Source organism: Cheilinus undulatus, linkage group 22 (genome assembly GCF_018320785.1).
Source record: "Cheilinus undulatus linkage group 22, ASM1832078v1, whole genome shotgun sequence".
In the NCBI taxonomy this organism is placed as follows: domain Eukaryota; kingdom Metazoa; phylum Chordata; class Actinopteri; order Labriformes; family Labridae; genus Cheilinus; species Cheilinus undulatus.
Window position 1 is genome coordinate 11829608 of NC_054886.1, and position 17769 is coordinate 11847376.

A 17769-nucleotide genomic window follows, 5' to 3' on the forward strand; every position below is an offset into this window, starting at 1 on the left:
TGTTTTTTAACATATTTGCTCAGCAAGCTATCACAAATGGAGAACTTCGCACCATCACTGATTGCAAAATAACTCAGGATTTCAGGAGAGCTTCTTTTATACTTAATCAAGGTACGATCACCTTTTACCATTTAACCTACTGATCTGTAGAATGTTCCAGGTGATTTTGAGCTTTTCACAGCTTTCTGAGTCTTTCCTACCTCTGTCCCAACCTTTTTGGAACACGTTGCAGGCATCAAGTTCAAAGTGCATTTCTTAAAAACCAATAAAGTTGATCAGTTTGAACATTAACTGTTTTGTCTTTGTGCTGTGTTCAGTTGAATATATGGTGGACAAGGATTTGCAAATGACTGTATTCTGGTTTTACTCACATTTAAAACACAACATCCCAACTTTATTGGAATTGGAGTTTGTAATAAGAACACTGCATTTTCATCTTATGCTGGAAAGTTGAAATGTAAAGAAGAATCTGTAATACCTTTGGTGCAATGTTGTTAAGTGCAGGGTACGGTATGTTATGGGTTAAAAGGGTTTGCAAGTCGGTTTGTGCATTCTGATCTGTAGCCTTGTTTGAAGGCAGGGGGTCAAACAAGTAGAGTGTGGGGTGAGATGAGCCTTTAAGTATGTAGGATGTCTTATATAAGCCATGGGCAGTGTCAGTGTTCTCCAGGGCAGGCACATGTGCAGTGAGGAAGTAGCGCTGGTAATTCACGTGAGATTGTCAGATGTAGGTTCCCAGGAACCTTAAACTGGAAAGTCTGTCCACTGTCTCTCATTTATATGCAGTATGGACAGCCAACATATTTCTGAGGTCATTGTGTTTACCCTTTTATGCCTGCTGTTTCTTGTCCCACCCTTTCCTTATCAGCTTTATCATCAGAAATTCTCACATAGCTGTTGCATAACCTGGGCTCTCTGTTCCTTGTGTATTTTCTTTTGACTGGTCTTTTAACCCCTTCACAAGGGAGGAGAATAAAAGTAGAGGGATGACACAAATGTGTGCAGGAAAATCAAACATGCTTCAAACCCTGACAGGTTCTTAATATTGTCTCTCTCATTATTTAGTCAGCTGCTCTTTACAAGGTCAAAACCAGAAAAAAATATCATTAATTCATTTTCATTTAACTATTTACCTTAACATAGGCAGAAAGTCTATGGTTCCTTCAGCTGAAAAATGTTTTCATGCAATCAAAAACACCTTATTAGACCCAGGTCTGGGTCAGAACTGCATACAGAAATTGGCATCACACTAACTCATCGTTTTTTTCTTGCTGCCCTATTTTTAGTAGATTATTTTATAGGCATGCTCCTGATAATTTAAGCTATTTTTGTGATTCAACATTTGTCCTTATATCGGTTGTTTCAAACAGTGGGACTCTCTTACATAAATGTGAACATAAGTAAACTAATACGAATGGCTTTTCATTTACCGGACATCTGTCCAAATCCTGCTTCGCCACTGCTCTGTGATTTACGGTAAGCCTGTGAGACAAACAAAGCCCCAGCCCAGTCCTAGCTCGCAACAGTGACGTCAGCGCGCAGCGGCGGTGCACTGACGCGCAGCGATTGGGTGAGCGCGGAGCTAAACTGTGTTGTACAGTAAAAAGACAAGTCGCCGATAACAAAAACAACAGCTGCGGCCGCACGAGGCCGACTAAAGACACATTCGAACTTTCTGGACTTAAAATACCAAGATTTCGGGTAAGGAAAACTTTTCATTTTCCTTTGTTACAAGCTTCGTTAGTTTATACAGCCACTCGGCAGCTTCCGCCCTCTAGGAAGTTTCTTTTGTCCTCTTCAGTCAACAACAACAAAACAGACGAGTCGGTGTTTTGACCGAAGAAGGTGTGTTGGCGGCTGTAGATGCGATGTAACGGCAAGTGCTATCATTTATGGGACTGTTTTGTCAAAACAAGTCGGTTATCTCGGTGGTTATTACACCGTGATTACCTTTGGACTGGCTAATATCAGGGACAGCTAGGAGAAAAGATATCCTGCTGGGTGTGTTAGGTTAGGGCAGCATCAGCAGTACAATAGATGATGCCATTTTATGATTCTTGAATAATTAGCTTATGTGATGTTTGACTGTAAACTACAGTTAGCTACCACACAGTGGAACATCATAACACAGGTGCAAAGAAATACATTTTTGTTTTGGTCATTTTATGTGCCAGGGCGGCATGGTTATGCCTCTCCTTGTTCACTTAGACAGGTCAAGTGCAGGTTAACACTGACAGTCACTACTCCTAGTCGGAAACTCACTGCTTTGCTTTGTGCGCAGTTCGTGGATCTATTTCTGGACATTGCACTGTCATCATTTGCGGTATGGTGTTTGTGTTGATGTGTGTTTTTTACTTACTTTTGCAGATGTCACGATGGCTGCAAAATTCACCATTTCAGACAGTGAGTCCGAGTCAGAGGAGGTAAAGGAAGGAGAAAATAACCAATCATCAACTGTGGAAGAGCAGCATGTTCCCCAACGACACAAGCTTACGCTACCTGAGTTCAGAAACGCAGGTAGGAAACACCAGAGTGGCTTTACTTTTTATTTGCTAACCATGCCCTAAGTATGTCTGAGCATCTTTAACCACAAGGCATGCCAGATGGCATTCAAGTTATCATGCTTATCTTACTTTATGGCCACATTTATTTACTTTTGCCTGGTAAGTAAAACGTGATCTTAATGTCAGCACGTTTTTGTGATGTCTAACTTGTGGATAAGCTGTTAGCTTGTTATGTAGTTTTATGGAGATCCCCATCAATTTTCATTAATTTTGATTAATCAGCTTATAATTACAGTTTACTAAAATTTTAACATTGACATAGTGTCTCTCTGCTGATGAAATAGTAAGTGTTATAATGGTGGAGTCTATCTATCTTGAGCCTAGGAATATCTGATATTGTAGCCGATTGGGATATTTAAATGAAATTCACTTCAGACCTGAAATACAATTTGAGGATGAATAAATTAACAAATATCAGTCCTGAAAACACACTTTTAAGTGCAAGGAATGATGCTCCACTTACTTACTCCACTTACTTGATTATAAGGCTGACATTCACTGCTGATAAAGGCAGATTTTATGGCCAAAGTATTGGTTGTAAATATTGGTAGAAATCTAGTATCTGCCAATACAAACAATTAACTGTTAAAGGTTAAATCTGTTGATATTGGTATCATGCTGATGATATTGTGCATCCCTAACTGAGCATTTATTCCCTACTTCATCATTTACTGATTTTAAAACACGGAGAGCTTGGCTGTTTTCTCTTTTCTCTCATTTTTAACATAATAAATATGTAATTTTTTGTTTTCATTTCAATATTCTGTGCATAGTAAGAGATTGTATTGCTAGTGAAAGCTGAAATTTTGCATGTAGCCAACATTAAGATCAATTTAGACTAGCAGAGTGGTGCTATTTGTATTTTATCTTACATTATTTAACCCAGTTATACTCACCGTGTGGCTCTTGAGCCACATGTGGCTCTTGTGTGATGATTTGTGGCTTTTCTGTGTCTGGATTTGAAATGTTTTTTGCTCTGGAAACCTTAAAAAAGGTCAAATTTGACCTCAGAGGAGAGCGCAGATGGTCGAGTGGTTTAAGGCGCTACCCATGTACAGGTTCGAATCTGGCCTGTGGTCCTTTACCGCATGCATCTACCCATTCCCTTCCCCATTTCCGAGTCTATCCACTGTCCATCCTCTATCAAATAAAGGCATGAAAAGGCCCAAAAAAAAAAAAAAAAAAAAAAAATGACCTCAGAAATTTTCCGTTGCAAGCTACATTAGTCAGTTTGTTTCCCACTCGTGTGCAGGTGGCTTTAATTGTCAGCGTTTATTTTTTGTTTATATTTCCAGTGCCTTTATTTGCAATCCCCCCCCCTTTTTTTTCCCTTTTTGGTAATTTTTAATCAATTTTTCTGCTTTTTAAGCCCATTTATGCCGCTTCTTTTTGTCACTTTTGGACCATTTTTGTCACTTTATCCTATTTTTGGCCCTGTTCTTTTTTTAATCAGTTTTTCTTCTTTTATCCTGCTTTTTGCTAGTTGCAATTTTTCCCCCCTTTTGCCATTTTTTTTGCCACATCTCCCCCATTTAAGCTGTCTTTTGCCATTGAATGCCACTTTTTCCCCATTTTTGCCACTCCTGCTGCTTTTTACCCCTTTAAGTCATTTTTCACACATTATTTCATGCTTTTACCGCTTTTTGACCATGTTTGCCACCTGTAGCTCCCTTTTTTAATACATTTTTGCTGCTTTTTTTTCCCATTTTTGACCCAGTTTTTCTGCACCCTATGACAGCTGGGATAGGCTCCAGTCCCCTGTGACCCCAACAGGATAAGTGGTATAGAAAATGGATGGCTAGATGGATACCCAGTTTTTGCATTTTTATGCCAATTTTGCCCCTTTTTACCCATTTTTGCCAATTTGCCACTTTATTTTTATTGCCACTTAACCCATTTTCACCACTTTCCCCCATTTGACTGTGGCTCTTGCATATATATATATATTTTTTTTTTTCAACTTTTTGGCTCTTTGGTTGAGCAGGGCTGAGTAACACTGATTTAACCCGTTGTTTCAGTGATAACCATTGGGTTCTGTTTTGTCGATCTACTCCTGCTCTTGTGAAGCATCATCTCATCTTTGTCTCTCCCATGCAGGGATCGGTCGAATCAGGCTGAACTCAGAGTCCCATGCCTACACTGTCTCCAAAGATGAAGAGCTCCAGGCCAGGGGGGAAGAAGAGGCTGGCACCCCCACCGACGGAGCCCCATTCAGGGGACGGTCAAAATCGGCTCCACCTGCCTTGTGGGCAGCCCAAAAATATGGTCGGCAGCTCCGAAGGATGAGCGACGAGTTCGACAGCCTGCTAGACAAAGGGGTGAGAATGAGGGATCAGGGGATGGAAGGACAGATGTAGTGGTGACAAGTTGTGAATGGTGTGGCTAGACTGAAGGGGAAAGTTGACCACATTCATAATGCAGCTGTCATCCTCTGATGTTGTCACTCAGGCAGAACTTGGTGACACTGTTATAATAGTGTAGTACGGTTCTCCTGGTGTCCAGGTAATTTATAATATCTGGACATAAATATGTTATTATTTTATGGCCACCTGTCTGGATAGTGACTTATTGTAATACAAACTAAAAAGTGTTGAAATGCTAATGTTAATGCTAAGACAGTCAAAGATAACATTTTACCCCTTCAAATATCTTCACAAATATTAATACCTGATGATCTTTTCCACTTGCTAGTTGAGCGATAGTGGTTAAAAATCAGAAGCTGCCAGATTCTCTTGTTTTTAAAGGGTACCAAAGTTATGTTACTTTAGCATTTTAGCATTCCATCCTGAGTAGGACACATGCACATTTTTAACTTATCACTGTGTTTATTTCATGCAGGAGATGAAAAAGGTGAGAAATCCCGGGCCAGCCAAACAAATGCACCACTCTAAGAGCTGGTGGAGCTACCTCTTCAGTCACCAGGAGATGGAGGGAGAAAATAACCACCATGAAAACCACACCAGCCGCACTGAGTAAGCACTGAGAGAAGAAACCTGTGTGATACAAAGCCCAAGGAACAGATGAATTGATGGAAATAATAGAAAGCAACTGGAAAATGAAGAGAACAATAGCGATGAGAAGAATGAGATCTGCTCTAAGCAGAGAGAAAAAAGAACAGTTTGATCAAAAAGAGAGAGAGCCAAACACAAAGGTATGACTGTGCCGGACCCTTGTCATTTTATACATCATTGCTAACTACATCTGAATAGATTTTTTTGTATTTGTGTTGGTTGTGATGTTAATGATATTGTTGGGCAGCCTACTGTGAAAGGGTGATAGTCAGTCAAGCATGAGGATAGACTGCAAGCTGTCAGAACCCCAGAGACCGGATGAAATGATGGACCAAGAGAGAAGAGATCACACAAAGACCAGTTCATGTGAAGACAACTTTAAAAATGCTAACTATTTTAGCTGCCTCGCCTATTAAAAATATGCAACAAACTGTATAGGCGAGATTTGTGCTCCAAAATCCAAACACCTGAGGCTACCTTGTATGCTGTTAGAATTTCCTTCCTCATTTTTTGTTTGTTTTTAATCAGGAAATGTTAGTGTCTTAGGATTGCTTGTGTTACTCCAAAAGCTGATGAGCACAAGCTAATGAAGACCGCTGTGTATGTGTGCCAAAACAATCTGCAGGCAACAGAGGAGGTGTTTTAAAAGGAAGGATTTTTTAAAGTATTCAACTAGGGCCTTTTCCAGCTTCCTGCTCTGCTACCTGCAAGACAGTACAATATTTCAACCACAGTACTTGACTATCACAAACTGCTTTATATCTGAAATAATCAAAAGAAGAACAATCTTGTACAAGGACAATCTCTGATGCAGAAAAAATATCTTTTGTAAAACTTCAGGGTTATATTCTATCTAAAGAATATAAAATTAAACATACATATAAAAGCACAAACCAATATGAATATATCTTTTTAAATCCTTGGATGAGCAAAAAAGCAGACTTTGAATTTTTAAGTGTAAATATTTTTGTTAATATTTTATCAAATGGGCGAGTGGGAAGTTGCAAAATATGTGATTTAGCAAGAATTTTATTTTACAAGTTCTTATATTACAAAGTGACTGTGCTTTTCAATGATTTTGGCAAACCTAGCAATAGGCTGTGTACAATCCATGGCTGTTGTGATTAATGTTACGTGCATATTTAAAGATGTGGGTTAGGATGAATTAGCTGCTGGAAGCTGAGCCTTTGCGCCCGTTCAGTCAGTAGCCAGTGCTTACAGAAGATGAACTACAAAGAGTCGCACTAAAGACAACAGTAAGGATCTGAATGGAGTTGCTCTGATATCAGTATTTGAAATGCCTCTGACCGATACTGCCAGTGATCTAACATCTGTGAGTGATCAATATAGTCATTTGAGAGGTCACTGATAACCTCAAAGGTGCTAGTGATTGGCTTTTTTCTTAAAGCTCCTGTGAGGATTTTTTTAAGGTGGATATGGAAGGCCTTGTGGGATCTACAAAAGCAGCAAGACCATCTGTGACACTACTTATAATTGCTCATTTATAATATTTAATACTGTAATCACTGCTCCTGGAAGTCTCAGAGTGTTGTCGATTTTTTCACACCTAAGACTGAGAGTGTGTGATACGATTGACAGTTAAAAGGCAGGAAGATGAGGTTGTTTTTTTCTCTGAAAGCACTAGTTACACACATAGACATCTCCACAGAGGTATTAAAGACACCCCCTTTGTCCACAGGGGTCATCAAAATTGTCCACTCAGTTCTTCACAGGAGCTTTAAGGCTAAGCTGTCGGAAAGTTTAAACTTTATTTCTGTAACTCACTGATATCAGAGGGGCATTCGGTATCGGCAGGAGAAAAATGGCATTTTAACATCTCTAGATTTTAAACACAATTTTTTTTCCAAACTGTTTGCAATGGGTGTTTGGAAAATCTGTTTCCAGCCAAGCTGGATTTTTTATGCAGGGTGTTACTGTCATCTGCACTTAGATGTGAATACAATGGGATCTCTGTCTGTTAAGAATTAGTGGAGGATTGCTCGTGATTATTACATTCAATCTTTTGATAAGTTGGCACATAATGCTTAAAATATGACCTTTAAGGAAATTGTACTATTCATAAGATTGATTTCTAACTACAGTTAGAGCTGCCATTCATGTTGGTATATTCATTAGGCTATGCTTGACTTTTATATTGATATGTGATTATGGAAAATGGTAAAAGGTTTGTTCTTCTTGTGTCTTACTCGTGTCCTCCAAAGTGGTAGGGCTGTTTTTGTGATGTACGTGGGTCTGCAGGCTACGGGGCTGCATTTGCATTGTCTTGACACAAAATATTTTATTCTCTCTTTTTCAGTCCCTTATATGGAAGCCCATTTCTGACACTAAAAAAAGAACAATGTGAAAAGGTGAAAGGTCATAATTATGAGATTTTTAAAAACCGTAATTGAGATAAGAGTCAAAATTGAGATAAAAAGTCATTATTATGAGATAATTTGTCAAAATTATGAGGGGAAAAAAAGTCACAATTATGAGATAAAAAGTCAAAATTCTGAGATAAAAAATTGGAATTAAGATTAGAGTAACATGAAATAAAATGTCTTAACTATGAGATAAAAAGTCCTTATTACGAGATAGTCAAAACTATGATGGAAAAAAGTCAAAATTAGGAGATAAAAAGTTGAAATTAGGGGATAAAAAGTCATAATTGAGATAATAGTCCAAATTGAGACCAAAAAAATCATAATTATGAAGAAAATCATAATTATGAGATAATTCATAATAATGATATAGAAAAACAAGATTATGAGGATAAAAATCCAAAACTATGACTAAAAAATGTCAAATTACGAGATTTAAAGTCAGAATTATGAGATTAAACAGTCAACGCTATGAAATGACTTTATCTCATAATTTCAACTTTTTATCTCATAATTACAATTTAGGATTTTTTTTTCTTCTTTTTTTTTAGAATTGCTTAAACTTTACCCTTTTTTTTCTTTTTGTATTTGGCGAAATAGGCTTCCATACTTTCATAAACATAGGGAAGAAACATTTTTAAATCAGAATTCTTAAGACAATCAGAGTGGCACCACCATTTGTCTACCCTTTCTTATGGTGCTGTGTGCATCAACCTGACTGTTTAACATTTTTGACTTAAACCATTTCTGACTCTTTTTAAGTACCTGGCGCAAAGCTCCCAAAACTTTTCATACAGTTAGACTGATGCTGATACATAAAAATAACTTACCTGAAAAAAGTAACTGAACCTTCACAGCCTTTGTAGTTCTCAAACATAGTGATAGAATAAACAGGAATGGTTTAGACTAATTTTGCTGTCAGAATGAGAAGTGACAAAGTAGTGAAGAAGCCCTCCCAGCAGACCTGCACCTCTTCGTTGACACAAGACTGAATCATCTTAGCAGAGAATATAATCATGGTGTTGAGAGCTTGGAACCAGATAGAAATGCTTTACTCTCTCTTGGAAAATAAAGTTCAGCTGGAATTTATGAGCATATGATTGCTCTAAACTGCCTTGAACATGCTGTAACCTGTGATGTGGCACCACATAGCCAGCCTTGTCTGTTTGCCCAACTACCGCCTTAAACATTACAGCTCACTGTCACATTTTGATAGAAAAAGCACATAACAAAAGAGGTGTGTTTACTGACACAAAAAAGAAAACATTATCATGGCTAATGCAGTCTTTTTCTCTTAAATAGCCATCCCATTTAATGGGTTCTGACTCAGATATTTGTGGCTGTAAACACACCTTAGATGATAAAGCTGCATGGGCACCTGGAGTTTTGCTACCATCCTTGATATTACTTGAAAGTGGAGATATGTGGAGATAATTTAATTCTAACAATTGCTTCTTTTTTGTTGAATTCCTTTTTGTTTTTCAATGACTTTGTAAATGAATTTTCTCTACAGCTGTAAAACTTCTGGTTTATGATGTCCTGAATAAATAATTTTAAGAGTGGTTTTAAAGTGAGCCTCTTTTGTGATTCTTCTGAAGACATTCATAATTAGTGAAAGTTTTTTAATCACAGACTTTTAATCAGTTCGGAAACTGAGACCTCATATGATTAATACATGGTGAGAGTAACTTCTACCTGAATCAACTCAACAGTAGCGAGGTTCATTTGTTCTGTGAAATGTTCTGGCAATGCAGACAAACTTGATTTACAGATGTAGCTCTATCTGAACACCCACTTTGTTCGTTAGTGTTTTCTCACAATGGCATTCCTGTTTGACAGGTCTGAAGAGCAGCCACGTTCAAAGAGGACAGTCTGTGACAGTAGGGGTCTGTCAAACCACTTGTGATGCATCCCAGCAGTACTTGTGCCCACAGTCCAGAGCTGCAAGTCTGTCCATATCTGAGTCACTCAGTGCAAAGTCAAAAATCTTGGCATTGTCTTTTATTCTGTCAGGATTCGATGACTTGGGGAGCACTGGGACGTCCTGCTGAACAGCCCAGCGCAAGAGCACCTACAAGACAACAAAAGACTTGAATGCTTTCAAAGTTTCTTTGCGAAAAATATAAGTAAATGAGAGATTGGCAGAAAAATATGTTGATAAAAAAGCTCTTTGTTTTGCATTTACCTGTGCAGGTGTGCGTCCACAGTTCTTTGCCACCTCCACGACTACTGGGTGACTGATGAGCTCTCCTTTCCCTAAGGAAGAGTAGGATTGGAAACATACTCCATACTCCTCACACACTTTTCTTAGCTCTGTCTGGCACAGCTGTGGGTGAAACTCTACCTGAGGGAAAAACAAAAATACTCTTTGAAAATATGCAATCAATATTTGTACTTTTTTTGCACATTGCTTTGTTGTACATATTACCTGTAGCACAGCAGGAGGAGTTTTGCAGCTCTCCATCAGCTCCTTCATGTGTGCTGGTGTGTAGTTTGATACTCCGATAGCCTTCAGCTTCCCCTGGGCGTGCAGCTCCTCCAGTGTGGCCCAACTCTGAGCTCTGTTGCCTGGAATCAAATATTAATCAGGATGACATTACGACTGTTACTAGATTACAACTACATAACAGGGTGAGTCAGAGGACAGATTGAATCAAACCTCTTCCATAGCAGATTATTAATTTATAAAGCAAAGTGTGACTTTAAACACTTTAATTCTAATAGAAATGCTGACATAGAATAAAAGATTTCAGTTATATTTGTGACTCTTTTTTAAACTATTTACCTGGGTTGCGTTGGTCAGTCACATCCATCCCCTGTGTGCCAGGCCAGTGGATCAGGTAGAGGTCAATGTAACCCAAATCCAGCTGAGAAAGGCTGTGAAGGGCTCCCTCCGAGGCTTTCTCACCTTGATCCTTGGGGCCTAGCTTACTAAAGGGAGAAATAATAAGAGGGAGGTTGTTGAGGACTGAACAGTTTTGCCTTTGGGGGCCAAACTTGGAGAATTTGCACTTATGCATGACCACACTAATACTCCATCCACATGTTTACTGTCAGGTACTATACAAGAAGGCATGGAGCAAAAGATGCGCTTATATACATCACCTGGTTATGAAAACATCCTCTCTGGTTAAGCCGTATTTAGGCAGGAGCTCCTTTAGGGCTTGGCCCAAGTCAGCTTCATTACGGTACACAGCTGCGCTGTCAAAGGAGCGATAACCTGCAACCAGTGCTGCATCCACGGCCCGGTGGACATCTTCAGGAGCTGTCAACTTGTAGGTCCCCAAACCCAAGAGGGGTATATGAACCCCCGTATTTAGGAGGACAGAAGGGTTGGTTGAGGAAGACATCTCACCAGATTCACCTTTCTCTGTTAGCCTGTTCTGATGAGTTTGTCTTCCTGAGTCTGATCAAGGAGAGGAGTAATGTTAGATGGAAAAATAAAGAGGATTGTTTAAAAGGAAGGCTGTTTCTCTAAGGTTTATGAACCCCTTTTCACTAATATGGAGGAATGCCAAAGTGTCATAATGTTTTTGAATAAAGATGCCCTGATTGTGTAAATTATGGTCAAAAACCAATGTTTAAAATCACATTTTAACCAACAGCAAATACCATTTTATTTTATAATGCTCCCACCATGCCAGCATTTTCTCGCGTGCTTGGCTATGAAACAGTTTGTCTAACTTCTGCTGAGTAAAATGCTCTTAATTGATTCAGCAGTTTGATTAAATAGATGTCAGCATTGCATATGCATATGCATATGTGTGTGTGTGTGTGTGTGTGTGTGCGTGTTTTACAATAATAAAAATGAATTATCCTCTATTTTATTCTGCTTATTTGTTAAATCAAAGACGTGAAAAAAATACACAATTCAAAGGTGGAGTACGTTTCAAATGTATTTCATGTTGTAGGATACGACGTTAAGGTTAACGTTCAGGCATTTAACCAAAAACTCATTTAAAACTCCCATAGAATTTCAGACGAGGGAACCGGAAGTGCTAAAATGCTAACTTACCTCCCCGTTTCAGGACTCATTCCTGCACCACTCTAAAGAGGATGGGTATTAGCTGAAAGTGATGTTAAAATGGGACTCGGTTCATCCCTAGTTTTAACTAAAGAACAATGATGCTACAGTTTTTAAAAGACAATGAATCGTCAGTGGCAGAGTACAGACACAACCACGTAGCTAGGCTAGGTGAACATCTTAATGTGTGCAACTAAGGCCCTTTAAGCCTTTTCTTTTTAAATGTTAATGCTATTAACGTAAACGTGCTGTCTTCTAGTCAACAATACATGACTTAATGAGATAAAAAGGACAACGTAACCCTACCGGTAACTCCAAATGTGAGGACTGTTTACAACTGCTCTTATCCGCTCCACGTGGTCAGCTGACAGTCATGTGACAGCTTGAGCGGACTGTAGCGTCGCCAGTGATACTTGCTCTGACGTATCTGATTGGACTGTGATCTAGCTAAAGAAAGACGCTCATGTTATCGTAATAACATACTAGCTTTGTTAGGGATTTTTTTATTCAGTAGCAAAGATTTTTAGGCTTTAAACCGGGTTTTCCCTCATTTTCTGATTGAATTCAAGTCTCTACAACTCCCTGACTCTAATAGAGAATAGAAAATGTATCATATTTTTAGAAAATTACACAAATGTATTTGGTAAACACCCTGTTATTTAATGAAATCTGACGCATTTTTAATATATTCCTTGGCATAAGCATCTGAGAGTACAGCATAACTGTTCAAATTGAGAAATGTATATATTTATTTGTTGTCATCCTGTTTTTATCTATGTCACCTTGTCTTTCAGATTAATATATTTTATTTATGTATTCTATATCTTTTATATCATTATTAGCTTATGGTGTTTTTGTCTTTGACTCTGTGTTTTAGCTCTCATTGTATTTTTGTTATACTGTATTTGATTGACATAAATTATAAATGAAAAAATGTTAAATACAACATGTGTGAAAAAAATAAGATAAAATCAAATAAAAAATAAATAAAGAAGCTCACAGCGACTGAAGGCGGGAATTCGTCAAACCCAGCCAATCTTTAGGCAACTAAAACTGGCAACGCTGTTGGCAGCATGTTACTTGAAAGTGAAGTTGGCGAAAGAAAATTAATTAGAAGCCACATATTTTTAATACAAGTGTTTTAAGATACAAGCTTTCCTTATTAATCCATTTTAAAAATTTGATTCCAAAGTCATAATTTTGCATTGTGCATGTGCAGTGAGTCTGTCAGTTCAAATAAGAAATGCACAGCTCAAAAAGCCACATGATATTTTGCAGGACAAAAAAAAGAGACACTACCAAAATTGAAATGCAATGTGAATGATGGCACATTAACAGATTTGTGAAGAACAAAAGGCAGGCAGTACATCTCACTGTTTCAGAAGCACATGGGTAGAAGTAAATAAAGGAAATTATTAGTCAGTGTGGTTCAAAATGTTACTTTAAGGTGCAAACCTGAGCTTATAAATTACTGGTAACACAATAACATTTTTGCATAAGCTGTCTTTTTTCAACTTTTTATGGTGGCAGTTTCCCACCAGTATTTACTGAATAATAAGAACTGGAGAACAGCAACAGAGAAGAGACTTCATGTGATGTTTGCCTGACAACTGATGAATCAAACTATTTGTGATGCATCCCTGCAGTATTTGTGCCCACAGTCCAAAGCTGAAAGTCTGTCCATGTCTGTGTTACTGAGAGTGAAGTCAAAAATCCTTGCATTGTCGTTAATCCTTAGTGGATTTGATGACTTGGGGAGCACTGGGATGCCCTGCTGCACAGCCCAGCGCAAAAGTACCTAAAAGAGAGCAAAAAACTTGAATGTTTAGTTTGCTTGAAGTGTTCTTCATTAATCACTGAGCTGATGAGGGTGGCATAAAATATGTTAATCAAGAAGCTGTCCGTGTTTACCTGTGCAGGTGTACGTTCACAGTTCTCTGCAACCTCCATGACTACAGGATCAGTGACCAGTGCTCCTTTCCCTAAGGAGGAGTAGGCTTGGAAACAAACTCCATACTCCTCACACACTTTTCTCAGCTCTGTCTGACAAAAGTGTGGGTGAAACTCTACCTGGAAAAAAAGGAAACTACTTTCTGCCATGGCTCTAACAAAAGGTGAACATTAATCACTTCTAGATTCTATTATCTGTCCACTGTTCAATATCATTGATTTTACTTGCAACACTGCAGGAGGAGTTTTGCAGCTCTTCATCAGCTCCTTCATGTGTGCTGGTGTGTAGTTTGATACTCCGATAGCCTTCAGCTTCCCCTGGGTGTGCAGCTCCTCCAGTGTGGCCCAACTCTGTGCTCGGTTGCCTGAAATCAAATATTAAGTAGGACTTCATAATCAGTGTCAATCAATCACAACAGCATTGTGAAGAGGTTGAATCATTTTTCTAAAATTCTTGTAAAATTTGTGAAAGCATAGAGTAAATTTATGTTTATTTTTTATGTAAATGATTTGTTGTTTCACTGTTGATGTCTAAAGTTTCAAAACATGAAAAAAAACACATGGTATATCTAACTTGGTCTTTCGCTTGCGTTCTTGTCTCTGACGCTGAGTGTGCATGGTGGCGGCATAACTACATACGGTGCAGACACTGCAGCTCCACTGAGTCTGATGCTACATGGGGGCCTTTAACACAAGCAGGCCCTGTTTGGTTGAAAATGCACCCCTACAGATTTCTCTTTGTTAATTGATATTCTTTAACAGATGCATTATTTGGCACCTAGAAGCTTATTGTGGTGTAAATTATATACCAGTATTTGGCTTAGTATTTAATTGGAAATGAATGAATGTGCATAATGTTACTTTATGGCAGTCGTGATTTCATATTTCAAGTGTATTCTATGGTCTCAGACGTTAACAGGGGAAACACAATCATAAAAGTCCAAATCTATTCAATACCTAATTTTTCAGCGAGGCTAGGGAGTAATGTGCTTGTCTATCCTGTCTTTATGACTCCAGTTTACCTGTTAAATGATGATTCATACCATTACTTGTGATTAGCTTTGGCATTAAGCATCCAGAGCACATAATCATCTTTTAGAACTGCTTGCAAAATGAACAGAAGGTCATCTCAAACAATGTGTAGAAAAGTAAAAAGAAGAGAAATTAAAGACATTTTTGCCTCTGACTTTAATATGATCTTGAGTCTTTACCTGGGTTGCGTTGGTCAGTCACATCCAGACCCTTTGTGCCAGGCCAGTGAATCAGGTAGAGGTCAATGTAACCCAAATCCAACTGAGAAAGGCTTCGAAGGGCTCCTTCTAGGGCTCTCTCACCCTGATCGTTTGGGTCCAACTTACTGGGGGGGAGAAGGGGAGAGTGGAGGGTTGCTGAGAATTGGGCAGTGTCCCTTTGGGAGTTGAGCTTGAAAAATATATAGTTTCCAAAAGCCTGTATTTAATTATGTTTATCATTAAGCACTACTTAGGGTGTTCATAATACCACTAAAGCAAAATATTCTGCCTATGCTACAATACCCAAGGTTACTCATATATTGTCCTGCTGTTGTCTTTTGGAACACGCTGTATATGATCTCACCTGGTTATAAAAACGTCCTCTCTGGTTAAGCCATGTTTGGGCAGGAGCTCCTTCAGGGCTCGGCCCATCTCAGCTTCATTATCGTAGACAGCTGCGCTGTCAAAGGCGCGATAACCTGCAACCAGTGCTGCATCCACGGCTCGGTAGACATCTTCAGGAGCTGTCAACTTGTAGGTCCCCAAACCCAAGATGGGCATATGAACCCCCGTATTTAGGAGGACAGAAGGGTTGGTGGAGTAGGAGGAGGACGACATCTGATCAGATTCAGCTTTATCTCTGTAGCCTGTTTTGTCGATTGTCTTCCTGAGCCTGATAAAGGAAAGAAGTAATGTTAAAAGGAAAAATACAAAGGATTGTTTAAAAGGAAGGCTGTTTCTACAGATTTTATGAACCCCCTTTTACTACAACAGAGGAATGTCAAAGTGTGGGGGCATTGAGTAAAGATGCCCTGATTGTGTAAATTATGTTCAAAGACCAGATTAGTAGTAGAAAAGTAGAGGAGGAGGGAGACATCTGACCTATCGGATCCCTTCCTCTATGTTTGCTCAGCACGCTTCAGAGAGAGGTTATAGAGAAAATGGGTGATTTCTTAGCAAGTAAAAATGTAAATGTAGCTGAAGTTGGACACATACTTGAAGGATTATGTTGCCTTTCAGCCCGGTTTAATTATTAAAATCTGATAAAATTCTTAACACGACAAACATAAGACTGAGACTTCAGAAAGCAAAGCAAAGCTATGCGTGTAAATCACTACAAATGTTGACGGTATGGTATGATACACGATAACACGTTACGAGGGCAACGCCATTACTAAAGAATTAACATATTATCAACAGATCCTCTCATTCATAATTTAAAGAAAAAGTTCATGGAGCAAGCCCCGCGTAGACAGCACATGTCTCCGTATTTGTAACTTTAGCCTATAAACAGAAAAAAGTTTACAACCTTCCTCATGCTACTGCACGTGGTGCACTTACAGGCTTCTTCTTCTTCTTTTTGATTAATGGCGGGTTGCATCCAACTTTAAGGATGCATTACCGCCACCCACTATGCTGAAGTGGAGACTTCACTATTTCCTTTAGGAAAATAGATACATAATTACATTAAACTAAATTCTATTCATTAAACCAAATTATTTTAGAAATTCGAGCACTGCTTTATATTCTCATTTCCCCAGACTACCCTCAACCTCACAACAAACAATTTTGTTGCACTGACAGTGACGTGGCAGGCTAGTAAGTTTTCGGTGTCACCATGGTGACGCCAGCTCTGACGCCTCTGATTGGAGGAAAACAAGCAAATTAAAGAAGTCACCGGAAGGCGCGAATCAACCGTCATGCAAAGACCAAAATAAACGTACGCGTGTTGAAGTTCTTGTCACTCCATTTAGTATTCAATAAAGGGAGTAAAAGGTTTGCCTGAATTGTTAGGCTATTTAAATATGAGGAGTCAGGAATAAACTAGGAGTTATTGGAGGTTAGTGGACAAAGGATTACTTTTCTTTGAGGCCTTTGTGTCACACCATTGGGAATTATGTAACACTAAAAGACAGAAATAAAAACTCTATTATTATTATTATTATTATTATTATTATTATCATTATTACTAAAGTAGTGGGCCCTGAAGTTGTAGTAGTAGTAGTAGTAGTAGTATTAATAAAACAGTAACCGAATTTTACCTACCTTTCGATAGGCATATGCTATGAAATCAAAGGAAATATGACCTATTTGTAACAGATTTAGGCATTAAAAGAATTAATAAACATTTTGAAAATAAACCAAAAGGTCCATCCAAAATCTTAAGGCTCGCCATCTCCATATTCATGCCATATCTTCTCTTTAAACTGTCTTTATTTATATTTTTTATGTATAGTTGTAGTAATAATGCATCATTGTTCAAATTCACAGTAAACACCTAGAGATCCCTATGCTACACCATGGGAACAGCTGACGTACACAAATATGCTCTAAAATCTGTGTTTGCAGCTTACATGTCAGCTATAACAGCCTTGTTCACAGTTGTTGAATAAAGCAAACTGTTCTAGAAAACCCACAACTTTTGCGCCTGTTAATAAGCATTTTTACACCAAATTATCCACAATATGTTCAGTTAGAAAATAACCAAAATTCCACAGAAAAATTTTAGCTCTCTAAAAGACTTTTGTGATACTGCGTGATAATGTGAATTTTAATAACGTTTATCTGAATCAGTGATAGGATCAAAAAAGTACCAGTGCAAACACA

The 17769-nt window shown here is 38.4% G+C and overlaps 3 protein-coding genes across 5 annotated transcripts; 1 reads left to right on the plus strand and 2 right to left on the minus strand.

Moving 5' to 3' along the window:
- Positions 1–1562: 1562 nt before the first annotated feature.
- Positions 1563–9518, plus strand: badb (BCL2 associated agonist of cell death b). Its single transcript, XM_041779211.1, has 4 exons — positions 1563–1701; positions 2368–2517; positions 4662–4882; positions 5403–9518. The coding sequence occupies exons 2-4, from the start codon at positions 2376–2378 to the stop codon at positions 5538–5540; spliced, it is 501 nt and encodes a 166-aa protein (XP_041635145.1). The 5' UTR covers positions 1563–1701; positions 2368–2375; the 3' UTR covers positions 5541–9518.
- A 45-nt stretch (positions 9519–9563) lies between these two features.
- Positions 9564–12379, minus strand: LOC121504451 (uncharacterized oxidoreductase YtbE-like). 2 transcript variants are annotated; one of them, XM_041779209.1, is made up of 6 exons: positions 12287–12379; positions 11062–11362; positions 10742–10887; positions 10385–10524; positions 10142–10300; positions 9564–10027 (listed from the first exon to the last, which is right to left on the minus strand). In XM_041779209.1, exons 2-6 carry the CDS (start codon positions 11304–11306, stop codon positions 9848–9850), a joined length of 870 nt encoding a protein of 289 aa, XP_041635143.1. In that variant the 5' UTR covers positions 11307–11362; positions 12287–12379; the 3' UTR covers positions 9564–9847. The 2 variants fall into 2 exon arrangements, with proteins under 2 accessions (XP_041635143.1, XP_041635144.1); XM_041779210.1 differs by lacking the exon at positions 12287–12379 and adding an exon at positions 11972–12280.
- A 711-nt stretch (positions 12380–13090) lies between these two features.
- LOC121504450 (uncharacterized oxidoreductase YtbE-like) lies at positions 13091–16602 on the minus strand. Of its 2 annotated transcripts, none has more exons than XM_041779208.1 (6): positions 16504–16602; positions 15527–15835; positions 15142–15287; positions 14156–14295; positions 13892–14050; positions 13091–13778 (listed from the first exon to the last, which is right to left on the minus strand). In XM_041779208.1, the coding sequence occupies exons 2-6, from the start codon at positions 15778–15780 to the stop codon at positions 13599–13601; spliced, it is 879 nt and encodes a 292-aa protein (XP_041635142.1). In that variant the 5' UTR covers positions 15781–15835; positions 16504–16602; the 3' UTR covers positions 13091–13598. The 2 variants fall into 2 exon arrangements, with proteins under 2 accessions (XP_041635142.1, XP_041635141.1); XM_041779207.1 differs by having other exon boundaries at positions 16472–16564.
- Positions 16603–17769: the final 1167 nt, after the last annotated feature.